The 13136-nt window shown below is 22.5% G+C and overlaps 4 protein-coding genes across 4 annotated transcripts; all 4 read left to right on the top strand.

Annotated features, from left to right (window-relative positions):
• Positions 1 to 292: 292 nt before the first annotated feature.
• On the top strand, positions 293 to 1273 carry PVVCY_1003300 (uracil-DNA glycosylase, putative; the record flags this gene model as incomplete). Its single annotated transcript, XM_008625775.1, has 1 exon — positions 293 to 1273. The coding sequence occupies one exon, from the start codon at positions 293 to 295 to the stop codon at positions 1271 to 1273; it is 981 nt and encodes a 326-aa protein (XP_008623997.1).
• Positions 1274 to 2218: 945 nt separating this feature from the next.
• Positions 2219 to 5419, top strand: PVVCY_1003310 (ATP-dependent protease, putative; the record flags this gene model as incomplete). Its single annotated transcript, XM_008625776.1, has 1 exon — positions 2219 to 5419. The coding sequence occupies one exon, from the start codon at positions 2219 to 2221 to the stop codon at positions 5417 to 5419; it is 3201 nt and encodes a 1066-aa protein (XP_008623998.1).
• Positions 5420 to 6425: 1006 nt separating this feature from the next.
• Positions 6426 to 7125, top strand: PVVCY_1003320 (small nuclear ribonucleoprotein-associated protein B, putative; the record flags this gene model as incomplete). Its single annotated transcript, XM_008625777.1, has 2 exons — positions 6426 to 6596; positions 6715 to 7125. 2 exons carry the CDS (start codon positions 6426 to 6428, stop codon positions 7123 to 7125), a joined length of 582 nt encoding a protein of 193 aa, XP_008623999.1.
• Positions 7126 to 9167: 2042 nt separating this feature from the next.
• Positions 9168 to 12587, top strand: PVVCY_1003330 (ubiquitin carboxyl-terminal hydrolase, putative; the record flags this gene model as incomplete). Its single annotated transcript, XM_037634467.1, has 1 exon — positions 9168 to 12587. The coding sequence occupies one exon, from the start codon at positions 9168 to 9170 to the stop codon at positions 12585 to 12587; it is 3420 nt and encodes a 1139-aa protein (XP_037490563.1).
• Between the last annotated feature and the right edge of the window lie 549 nt (positions 12588 to 13136).

The raw sequence follows: 13136 nt of genomic DNA on the forward strand, positions 1-13136 counted from the left end.
TCCTTTTTCTCATTTTTAAATTTGGCTTAATTTTTTTTGTTTATTATTTTTTAGTTACACATATAATATATATCTTTCAGTTTTCATTCCCTTTTTTCGTTATATATGTTTTGCATACCATTTTAATAGTTTGACATTTTTTTTGTAAGAATAATGCTGTCTAATGGGGTTACTTGAACATTTTAAAAAAGGTTTTAATTATTTATTTTGTTAAGGTAAAATAATAAAGTGTAAAAAAAAATAATTTGTTTGTTTTATATTTTATACGTACTTCAATACATGTTCACACAAAATGAACAAACTAAAAGTCCAAAAAACAATTGACCAGTTTTTTGCTATCAAACCTAAAAAAAGTGTAAGCGCGAGTATCGAAGTTATGACAAGCGCATCCTCAGATTCATTGGTTAGTAGTTGTATTGAAGAAATCGAAAAAAGTCAAAATAATTTGAAAAAAAGAAAGATTAACAATGATATTGATATAATAAAAAAAGAAAAAGAATTACGTTTAAGCAAAGATGAAGAGATCATAGATATAAGCAATGTAGGAATCGAACCAGGAATTATAAAGAAAAAAATAATGGAAAAAGAATTAGTTGATTACAATTACATTGAAGAAATAAAAAACTTAATGCATGCGGAATGGTATGAACATTTAGAAGGTGAATTAAAAAAAAATTATTTTAAAAATATGTATTTAAGAATAAAAGATGAAAGAAAAAAAAAAGTAATATATCCACCTGAGAATTTAGTATTTACTGCTTTTTTGAAAACCCCATTATCAAAAATAAAAGTAGTTATTGTTGGACAAGATCCTTATCATCAAAAAGGACAAGCCATGGGATTATGTTTTTCAGTCCCTATTGGTATTAAAATACCACCAAGTTTAAAAAATATTTTAAAAGAAATTAAACAAAAAAGTGATCATGGTGATTTAACTAGCTGGACAGAACAAGGAGTATTCTTATTAAATACGTCGCTAACTGTTGAAGAAAACAAACCAGCTTCACATAAAAGTTATGGTTGGGAAACATTTACAGATAAAGTTATTGATATAATTAATGAAAAAAAAAAACAAATAGTTTTTATGTTATGGGGTAATTTTGCTATAAAAAAATGTGCAAAGATTGATACAAAAAAACATTTTATTTTAAAATCAGGACATCCATCACCATTAAGTATAAAACATTTTGTCAATTGTGACCATTTTAATAAATGTAATAATTTTTTAATTAAAAATAATATGTCTCCCATTAAATGGGAACTACCACAATAATATCATAATAATCTCATAATAATATCATAATAATCTCATAATAATATCATAATAATCTCATAATAATATCATAATAATCTCATAATAATATCATAATAATATCATAATAATATCATAATAATTTCATAATAAAATAATAGAGAATGTGCTAAAATTCGAATGACATAGATTTAAACAGGATAATAATTATTTCCCATTTTGTGTGTTTGCTTGCCGTCTATACTAGTTAGCAAACACACAATTTGACTTTTTTTTTTTTTTAAGTTTTTTATTATATAATTTATTTTATCAATTTTGAAATAGTATTTAATTTTTGTATAACACAAAACTTTATTTTATTTGTTTTTTAATTATTTTCATACTTGATTTATTACAATGATTAGCTTCATTTGCCAAGTTGGAAACGAAAAAAATGAAAAAAATGATACACCAAGTTTTTCAGCAGGTGTTACCATTACGACAGTGCTTAGTACCCTCAAAATAATTTACATTTTTATATATTTAAATCCTATGTAAATAAATAAAATTTTAAAAATATTCTATAAATAATTATTAATTAATTTAAGGCATATTAGCATAAAAAAATATTTAATAAATTTTAATATGCATATATATATATATATATATATAATTTTGAAGGATAAAAAAATGTAGGAGTATGTTACTTTTTCATAATATTCCCTGACTATGTTTTGTTTGCCTGCTTGTTTGCTTGTTTGTTAAAATAATATGTAAATCTTTTTTTATCTCTCCCATTTTATTATACATTTTTTTGTACATTTTCCCCTTCATTAGTGTATTAAAAATATAGTTATTTCACAGAGAGGAGAGAAGTATATCGAGTAAGGCATAGCATTGTATGCATATCAACTTAGCTTGAATAGTTATAAGGATTGATAAAGCAAACTATGGCTATTGATAATTTTGTTTATGCATTAGATCGCTATGGTGATTTGTTTGAAAATTATAAGATATAAGGAAAGAAGGTTATTTATTAAATCTAGTCATGTATTTTATCGAAGTTCAAAAGGATTTAATGAAAAAAATGAAATAAAATCAGTAAACAATATTTTGTGTTTTTCACTTTTAAATAAGCCACTTTTTCCTGGTCTTTCATATGTCCTTAATGCTGATAAAAGTTTTATACAAATTTTTGAAAATTATAAAAAAAAAAATATATATGTTGGTCTTTTTTTTAACAAAAAATCAGAGAATGATATAACGTATGATATATTAAGTGATCACGAATTAAATACTAATTTTTTTTTTAAAGAAGATGATAAGAAAAATGTGTCAATATTAAGCGATAAAAATAAAATTATAAGAAGGGATATTGATTATATAACAAGTTTTAGTGATATTTATGAATATGGCTCGATTGGGATAGTTAAAAAAATATTTAATAATGAAAGTTTAAGCAATGTAGACAATGGTGGTGCAGATACTACCAACAATACGTCCTCTCCTAGCTCATTCAATCAGCCAATTCAAAATGAAGAAGCGCAAAATGATGGACATAATGTAACACCCGATGAGAGAGAAAGAAATGTTTGTCAAATAGTTGTTGACATATTAGAACGAGCAAAAATAAACAAATGGATGGGAAAGGACATAGGAGAAGTTGCGATAGTAAAGAGACATGATGAAGATAGATTAACAATTGATGGAAATGAAAAATTGTTTAAAAAAATAAAAGGATATCAACTTGAGATTGTTGAAAAGATAAAAGAAATAATAAAAATAAATAATAGTTATGAATATAATATATTATTAAAATATTATAATACTAAGAATGTAAATAATTTAATTAACTTTGTAGGAAATATAACAATAGGAAAAAATAGTAATATACAAAAAATGCTTGAAGAAAATAATATAGAAGAAAGATTAAAAAAATGTATAGACTTATTGAATGAAGATATATATATGTTTAAAATAAAAAAAGAAATAAAAATAAATTTAGAGAATAAATTTGTAAAGGAAAAAAAAGAGTTACTAATTACAGAACAAATTAATTTGCTGAAAAAACAAATAGGACATGAAAAAACAGAGCATGAAAAAAATTATGAAGCATTCATTAATATATATAATAATTTAATTAAAAATAAGATAGATCAAAATATTTCTACACATATTTTAAATGAAATAAAAAAATTTAAATTTTATAATGAAAATAATAATGATTATTCATCAGCATATCAATATATAACAACCATATTAGACATCCCATATAATAAATATGCCAATTTAAATAATGAACTAGCTAAATGTGAAATAATTTTAAAAAATTCTCATTATGGTTTAGATAGTGTTAAAAAATATATATATGAATATTTAAGTATATATATAATAAATAAAAATAAAAAAATCAAACCCAAAATATTATTACTTGTTGGGTATCCAGGGACAGGTAAAACGTCTATATGTAAAGCCATTAGTAAATCCTTAAATATACCATACTATATAATAAATATCAATAATATTAATAATATTAATGATTTGATAGGGAATCGAAAAACTTATGTAAATAGTTATGAGGGTAAAATAATAAATGCATTGATAAATACAAAAGTTATGAACCCCTTAGTTATATTAGACGAATTTGATAAGGTTGAAAAGTTTTATAATAATAATAATGTTTATAATACATTTTTAAACATATTTGATCAAAATCAAAATAAAATATTTAAAGATCAATATATTAATTTTCCTATTGATATATCAAATATATTTTTTATATGTACAGCTAATTCGATTGATAATATTCCTGATATGGTATTAGATCGAATGAGTATAATAAATGTATATCCATACACAAATATGGATAAAATATATATATATAAAAATTATTTAAAAAAAAAATTACAATTAGAGACTAACATATCAGATCTATATATTCATATATCCGATAAAATCCTATTATATATTATTAATAATTATACAAAAGAAAATGGAATTAGACAATTTTATTCCATAATCTATGATATTTATAAAAAAAGAGCATACATGTTATTACGTGGTGAAACGTCTTGTGTTAATTTGGTTGAAAGAATGAATGATATGGTAGAAGATTCCCCTTTTTCTATTTCAAATCAAACTAAATATAATATAAAAAATTATATAATAACAGATTTTATAAATATTGATAATGGTAGATATATAAAGCAAGGGAATGCTTCCTATTTTTCAAAGCCAGGTATTACAAAATCACTTGCCTTTACAAACAATGGTGGATATATTATAACAATCGAAATTTCGAGTTTATCTACTAGCTCGTTAAAAAATTTGAATCATAATATAACTTCTTCACTAAATTTAAATACTCAAGAAGAAGCACCCTATCAAAGCAGTGCAAAAAATTTAATTTCGTTGACAACACCATTAGAAAGAGAATGCTATTATACAAATAGCGATGCTGTTGGGCATACTAAAGATGGTTTGTCTTCAAATAATTTAATTAACAAAAATGAGCATAACCCTTTTATTTATGAACAAGCAAGGGACCCATATCAATCAACATTACAAACTAAATATATAAATAACTTCACAAATGGAATGCACCCTTCACAAGTAGACCATTGTGATGTGATGAATTCAGAAGATAATGCCCGACGTAGTAATGTCAATAATAGTGAAAGAAATGCTAAGAATAGACAAACAAGAGATAGCTACAATTGTAATATTGTAATTACTGGAAATGTTGGAAAAATAATGCAAGAAAGCATAATTATAGCAAATACTTATTCGATTAATATACTAAATCGTATAGTTCCAAATTTTCAAAGTGAATATTTACATATAAATTTAAGTGAATGTGATTTAAAAAAAGATGGGCCTAGTGCAGGTATTAATTTTGTAACATCAATTTTATCTTATTATTTAAAAATTCCTGTTGATAATAATTTATGTATGACTGGGGAATTAACATTAAATGGACATATATTAAGAGTTGGAGGATTAGTAGAAAAAATAATTACAGCAAAAAATTCTGGAATACAAACTTTAATTATACCTAAAGACAATTATCATGAATATTTATTAATCCCTAAAGAAACAAAAGACGGTCTTCATGTTTTATATGCTCATCATTATTTTCAAATTTTTAATTACATTTTCGCACCGAAGATATGTTACAAAGCAACATAAAGAAAATACAAAAAAATGCATACTTATTTATATTCATACCAATTTGTATTGCTAATTTCCTTTTTTCATACACTTTTTTCCATTCATTTATTTATTTTTATGTTTTACTAAACCCCATGAAAATTTGTGATATGATTTCCTCCTTAGAGAGGGCTATATATACAACATTTTTAAAAATTATTTGTCATAAAACTTTTAAATAATATTATATTTGTAAATATTTAGTTTTTCTTCTTTATTAATATATAAGGAGAGTAATTAATTCCTATATTTTGTTGAAAAGCTAGCCAATATAAAATTTATGCCTTGCTTGTGCATATTTTTTCAATCTATTTTTTGGGATAATTAAAATATAGCATTTGTTAAAATAAGATTATATATAATAAGGAAAATGAATAATTTTCATATTTTTAGCATTTATTTATTATGAAATAAATGGCTACTGTTTTATTTAACAATTGTGTCCCTATGCTTCGCTTTACAATCATTTTTTTTTAATTTCCTTAATAATTCATTTCTACATATGCATACTAATATAATAGCATACAAAACATAGTTGTATAATAAAAAAAAAAAAAAATTAATCAAAAATATTTTATAATTTTTTTTCATTATTTTTTATAGTATATATATATATCAGTTTGAAGTGTAATTGAATTCTCCAAATAGTGAAATAAAATAAAATATAGTCTTATAATTTTGGTAGAATGAATTTAAAAAAGCGATAAGAAAAGGAAAAAAAACCCAAATAACATAATATATATATTTATAAACATAAAAAATAAATGAAGGAGAAAGATTTAAGAGAGGTTAAACAATATTAATGCAAGAAAACAAAAACAGTAAAAATTCATCCGTTTGTTTTCTTCATTACTTGTTTTAAGATTACCTTTGAAATATATGTATGGTCAGAAATTTAAAGGAAAAAGTCAGAAAAAAAAAAATAAATAAAAAATAATAGCTAGCCAAAAATAGGTATAATATATACATACAAAGAAAAAAAAAAATGGGAAAAAACTATCGATTAGAATCATGGCTACAATATAGAGTAAGAGTAACAATAAGTGATACAAGATATTATGTTGGGACATTTCTTTCATATGATAGGCATATGAATATAGTTTTAGTTGACGCAGAAGAGTTTAGGAGAGTAAAATGTAAAGAAAACAACTTTAAGGTAAAAAAAAAAAAAAATTAAACACAATATGTATTTATATATTTTTATTGTACAATAGTTAATTGACAAACCTATTCATTTATGTGTACTTTTTTTTATTATTTTACTTACATTTTAGGAAATAAAAAGAGTGGTTGGTCTTATATTAATAAGAGGGGATAATATAGTTTCGTTCACAGCAGAACGTGCACCCGTTAATAAAAAGACGACAAGTAATATAACAAATAAAGGTATTGCTACTGGCCGAGGTATATCTTTAAATAATTATGTACCTATGCAAAATAATATGGCTCCTAATATGCCAACAGGTGTAGGTATAAACATGGGTACATCAAAAAATTTAACACCAACAATGAATCCTGGTTTTAGACCCCCCAATATGCCAATGAATAATAAAAGACCCCTTATGCCCATGGGTATGCAAATGAATCCCAACTTAGGACCTCCAAATAGTGGACGAGGATTACCTCCTCAAATGCCTACCCAATTGCCATTCCCACCTAATGCTAAACCACCAACAGAGCAATAGGATGCACTGAAATCGATGAATATACATATACTAAATGTGTATCACATATATGAGTGTTCATATAGGATATGTATACCTTTGCAAAATAAGTAAAGAGAAAAGGGAATGGGAAGGGTAACCATATAATAATTTTTTTTTAAATACTGGGGTATTTTTGATTGAAATATAAATATATAAAGAAAAGTTATAATTTTTAAAATAGACGATAATAAAATGAAGAATATTTATTAATATGTTTTCAAAATTAAGAAATATTTTATTTACCACCTCAATAGTTTATACAAGACATTCTCAAAAAATATGTACAACCAATTATACCCATGCATATATAAATGGGTGAATTATATAATTTACCCTCTATTTTATTGTACTACTATTTTTTTTTTTTTTTGACATACACACAATATATTTTATTTTTATAAATTTTGTATCTCCTTAATACATTTATCTTAATTTATGGCAAAATTAAAAATATGTTATAAGCCTTCATATTTTTAAACTTTAAAACATTGAAAAATAATTATGCATACTTGCCTTTTTTATGAACAGGACAGGATATACAAAAAAATAGCAATAAAAAATAACGACGGAAAAATATAGCATTTTTTAATTTTGTTGTTATATTAAAAGTTTTAGACATTTATTTTGTATTCTACCAAGCTATAATTATTTCTCATATTTCTCTTATTTCTCATATTTCTCATATTCTCTTATTTCTCATATTTCTCTTATTTATTTTTAACCATCATTTTATGATTTAATCAGTTAAGAATATAAAAAAAAATACAGGTAGCCATTTATATAGCTAAAGAAAATATAAATTAAAAAAAAAAAGAACATTTAAGGGATTGAATTAAAATATAAAGGGGGAAAAAAAACTTAGTATGTTTTGGTAAAAAGGGTATAAAAAAAAGAATAGTAACAAATGTTGTTTTATTTTATGCCTTATGATCAGTTGTTATATATTATTTGTTTATGTATTTACATATAATAATAAAATGATCAAACAACGGAAAAAATAAATAATAAATAGGCATATATAGGTGACAAATAAAAAAGGGAAAATAATATTTTTATAAATATATAACAAAAAAGCATATTTATATATTACAATAATAATGATAATAAATAGTAATGAGAAATGTAGAAGAGAAAAAATTACAAAAAAATTATATATGTCAATTTTAAAAATAAATAAAAATAATATAGGAAAAAAAAAAAAAAAATTATAATACAACGCACATGCGCTTTTAAAAAATCCCAAAACTCATAGCAAAAAAAATAATAAAAAAATAAAAAAAAAGGAAAAGAAAAACGAAAGAAATCAAATGATTTAATATATTTATAATTTTTTTCTATTGTTATTAATTTAATATTTGTTTTTTTTTAGTATATAACAAAAAAGAAAAAAAAAATCGTGTGCTTTAATTTGTCAAGTAAATTATAAATGGCAAAAAGTATGATCCATTTATGATCTTTATACAAAACTCTATAATATTTATTACACAAGTATGACCATATAGTTTGATATTTCTATATATAGATTAGCCAATTGAAGGAATAAACTTAAAAAGGGAATCGTTTTACTTCCATCAGCTGTACATAAATACGTCGCATAAGATCGAAAAAAAAGGTCACAAGTTCAATACCCTTTACTATTTTGTTATTCATTTTGCCTGTACATGCTTTAAAAAAGCAAAGAAGAAAGGAAAAAAGTGAAAACAAAATGGTCTTTGTTTTGTTTGTCACTGTAGAGGAAAGATAAAATATTAGTTATTTACTTTTTCACTACATTATTATTTACAAAATCAATCCATATATTTGTTAGAGAACCATATCAATATATAAATGAATTCATATAGTAAGCATTAAAAGCTTGTTTTTTTTATTTATTAATCATTTTTCAGTCTTTTTTTTAAACTACTAATGATACAAATATAATTGAAAAAGTGATATATCCCAATAGAAGAAGACCCAAGGGAAAAGATATAGTGTACGAGATAAATAAAAACAAAAACATATAAGATATATAAATAAACAAAATGATGAATAGCCGTAATGGGCAAATACATGTATCTATTGTTAATAAATATGTTGATTTTTATGAAGAACATAATAGAGATTCTATGGAAAGAAATGGATCAAATATAAAAAAAAATGGTGATGGTAAAATTTACGAAAATAAAATTGATAAATATATGAAAAAAAAAAAAAAAAAAAAAAAAAAAGATAAAGGCTTAAATAAAATGAATTATTTAAACGAAAAAAAAATAAAAAAAGATAAAAAAAAAAATGATATTATAAATTCTATAGAGAAAGAAAATAATGATGGTATGAATAGTAGTACTAGTTGGAGTACTAACAATAGTGGTTGTCTTATTAAAAATGACTTAAATACAAATGATTATAATAAAATACCATCAATAAAATTAAAAAAGAACAAAATAAAAAGTAGTAAAGATAGCAAAAAAAAGCTAAAAAAAAGTAAACAAATTTTATTAAATAATAATGACAACATCATCGGATGTAGTGATAAAGAAAAGGGGGAAAAAGTTTGTAAATCTAAATTTAAAGATGGAACACAATTATTTCTTTATTTAATTAAAAAATATCCAAAAATTTTACTTAGTCGAAGAAGTTTATCTTATTATTACAAACTTGTCAGTAGATATAACAAACGAGTTTTAGATACAAAAAAATATAAAAATGAAAAAATAAAATTAAGAAATTTATTATATAAAATAAATTTAATGAAAACAACAAAAAGAGAAATTTCTACTGAAGAAACAGAAGACCCCACTACAAAAATTATTTTAGACAAATTAATTTCTCGAAATAAACTTATTAGTACAAGTAGGGGTAAGCAAAAAATAAAGAAAAAAAAAAATGAAAAAGAAAACAATATTTATGATAATTATATTTCTAATGTGGATGGAAAAGAAATGAAAACTGACAGTAGTTCAGATGAATATATTGAAGATAAACTTAGAAAATATAAAAATGATAAAAAAAAAATTAAAAAAACAATTAAAAAAGTTGAAAAAAAATATATAATGAATATTAAAAGGTCTAAAAATGGAGAAGCAAATCTCCCTGTGAAATATAATAAGGATGAAGATAGTAGTGAAGAGATTAAAAAAAAAAAAGAGGTAGTTCCGATTCAGACAGATGATGATAGTAGAATTGAAAAAAGAGATGATGGTTTAGATAGCATATTTAATCCATGCCAAGACATATTTAATTATAAAACTTTTGAAAATAGAGACAATAATGTCTATAATGAAAATGATGAAGAAGATGCTAGAGACCAGTATATTGCAAGATTGGAGGAAAAACAAATGATAAAAAAAAATAAAAAAAGTATTAAAACAAAAAAAAAAAGTCATAATACTGATAGTGAAAGTAAAAAAAATAAGAAAATGCATAAGAATAGGGATGAACATATACTCAAAAAAAAAAAAAAAAAAAAAAAAAAAAGAGAACATATAGTAGAAAATGAAAGTGAAGAATTGGAAAAGGAGGACAGCTTGATAAGTAGTCAAAACGAAAGTGATGACATAAATACAAAAGAATATTTAATATTAAAAGAAATAAAAATGAAACAAGATAGTCAAAAGATTCGATTAAATTTAGATGCTTCATGTTTTGCATCTAAAGGAGCAGGATTATATAACTATGGACAAAATATTTGTTTTTTTAATAGTATAATTCAAACGATTGTTAGAATTCCATATATATGTAAAGATTTATTAAACAAATTACACTCATTAAATTGTGAAAAGAAAAAAAAAAAAGAATTTTGTTTTTATTGTATATTTGAACATTTTGGATATAATATTATATCAAAAAAAAATGTAATAAAAAATAGTTTAATACCTTATATAAAAAAATATATATGCAATAGTTATAATATAGGGTATCAAGAAGATGTACATGAATATTTACGATATTTTTTATGTTCTCTAGAAAAATCATCATTTTTTTCGTCAGTCTATATACAAAAAATGTTTACAGGAGTAACTAAAAATGTTACTATGTGTATGAATTGTAATAATGTATCTTTAAAATATGAACAATATTATGAGTTATCGCTAGATATTAGTTCCGTTAATAATTTAGAAGAAGCTTTAAAAAATTTTCTATCAAATGAAATGCTAATAGGTGATAATGGCTATTATTGTGAAAAATGTAGAAAAAAAAAAAAAGCTACAAAACAATGTGTTATAAATAAATTACCAAGAGTTTTAACTATACAAATAAAAAGATTTTTTATGAACTCCAAATTTAATATTGTTAAAAATCGAAAACATATATCATATCCTTTATGTCTAGATATGAAATATTATGTTAATAATTATTACTTATTTAAAAATAGTATCAATGATGATGTTATACATTTGTATGAAAAAATGATGTCCGACAATCAGGCAAATAAAAATAATGACCAACACCAGACAGATCAACAATTTTATAATGAAACCAAATCAAACATTGGACACCCCCCTTCTAATAATCCGAATAAATTAAAACAAGAGAATTATAACAATGTGAAAAAAGAAATGAGTCCAAATGATTTTTCAACGTTTGAAAAAAATGAAAATAATAGTGACAACAGTTCAGAGGAATATAAAAAATACGATAATAAAGATTTAAACGTTTTAAGAGAAATAGAAAATATATTTATACAATTAAAAAATGAAATATACATGAAGTTACAAAATAGACATCCACCAATATCTAGCTTAAAAAATTTAGTAATAGAAAAAAAAAAAGAAATTAAAAAAGAATTAAATAAAATAAAATATTTCAAATTTTATAAAGGTGCTATATTAAAAATATCTAAAGATATCAATACATTATATTATTGTGTTAAAAATAGTGCAGAAAAAAATAAAAAAATAAACTTAAAAACATTGGTATTTAAGTATAGAGTGGATTATTACGAGCGTAAACATAAAGAAAGAGAAAACTCTCAAGATGAAATAAATTTTTTAAATAAAAAAAATGAGAAAGACAATTTTTTTGAAAATAACAGAAATTCGAAAAATGAAAATAAAGGGGAAGCAAATTTAAACAATAATAAATTGTATCAAAATAATAATCATTTTTATTATGAATTGACTGGGCTTATTAAACATATTGGATCAGGAACAGATTATGGCCATTATATTGCTCTTACAAAATCGAATAATAATATTTATTTGCAATGTGATGATAATAATATTTCTTATGTTAATAAAAAGGATATTTTAAATTGTGCAAAAAATGCATATGTTTTTGTTTACACATGTAGCCATCCACAGTTTATCGATTTTTATAATGCATATGTGGATGTTCTTGAAAAAAAAAAGTTTGATATAAATCTCCCAGTTTTTGAAAAAAGGGTTGAATTTAGAGAAAGAATAACAATGCCAAAGAAAAAATTCATAAGTAGATCCCTTTGTTATGCTATACGTGGTTAAATAAAAAATCAAGTTGAAATAAAATGACTAGCCATTTGAAAAAAAATATTTTTTTTTTATTAACAAAACAGCTATTTTTTGTGTGCAATTGTAAAAAAAAAAAAATATCAGAATTTGATTTTAGCTAGATAGGGCAGGCAAATATGCTTCAAATAAATTGCATAATTTTGCATTATTTATATAAATACATACCTTGGGATTGTATTAAATAGTAGAAGCAAAGATATAAATATGTATAACCATATAATTCCCAAATGATGTTATATGCTATTGCTTTATAATAATTAAATTAAATTAAATTAAAGACCCACTAAATGGGGGTACATAATGTATGTACATAAATTGTATACTATTTTAAAGGCTTTATACTGAGCATATAAGCTCAATTTTTCACACCCTAAATAAGTCGTTTTTTACGCATATGTGTGTATAGAAATATTTATCTCTTTTAAGCAAATTTTGCATTTTTTAAATTTTAATTTAAATAACTTTTTTTTATTTGTTAATAATTTGGATTATTATATTTCAAATAAGAAAATACGATATTAT

This window comes from Plasmodium vinckei (assembly GCF_900681995.1).
Source record: "Plasmodium vinckei vinckei genome assembly, chromosome: PVVCY_10".
In the NCBI taxonomy this organism is placed as follows: Eukaryota; Apicomplexa; class Aconoidasida; order Haemosporida; family Plasmodiidae; genus Plasmodium; species Plasmodium vinckei.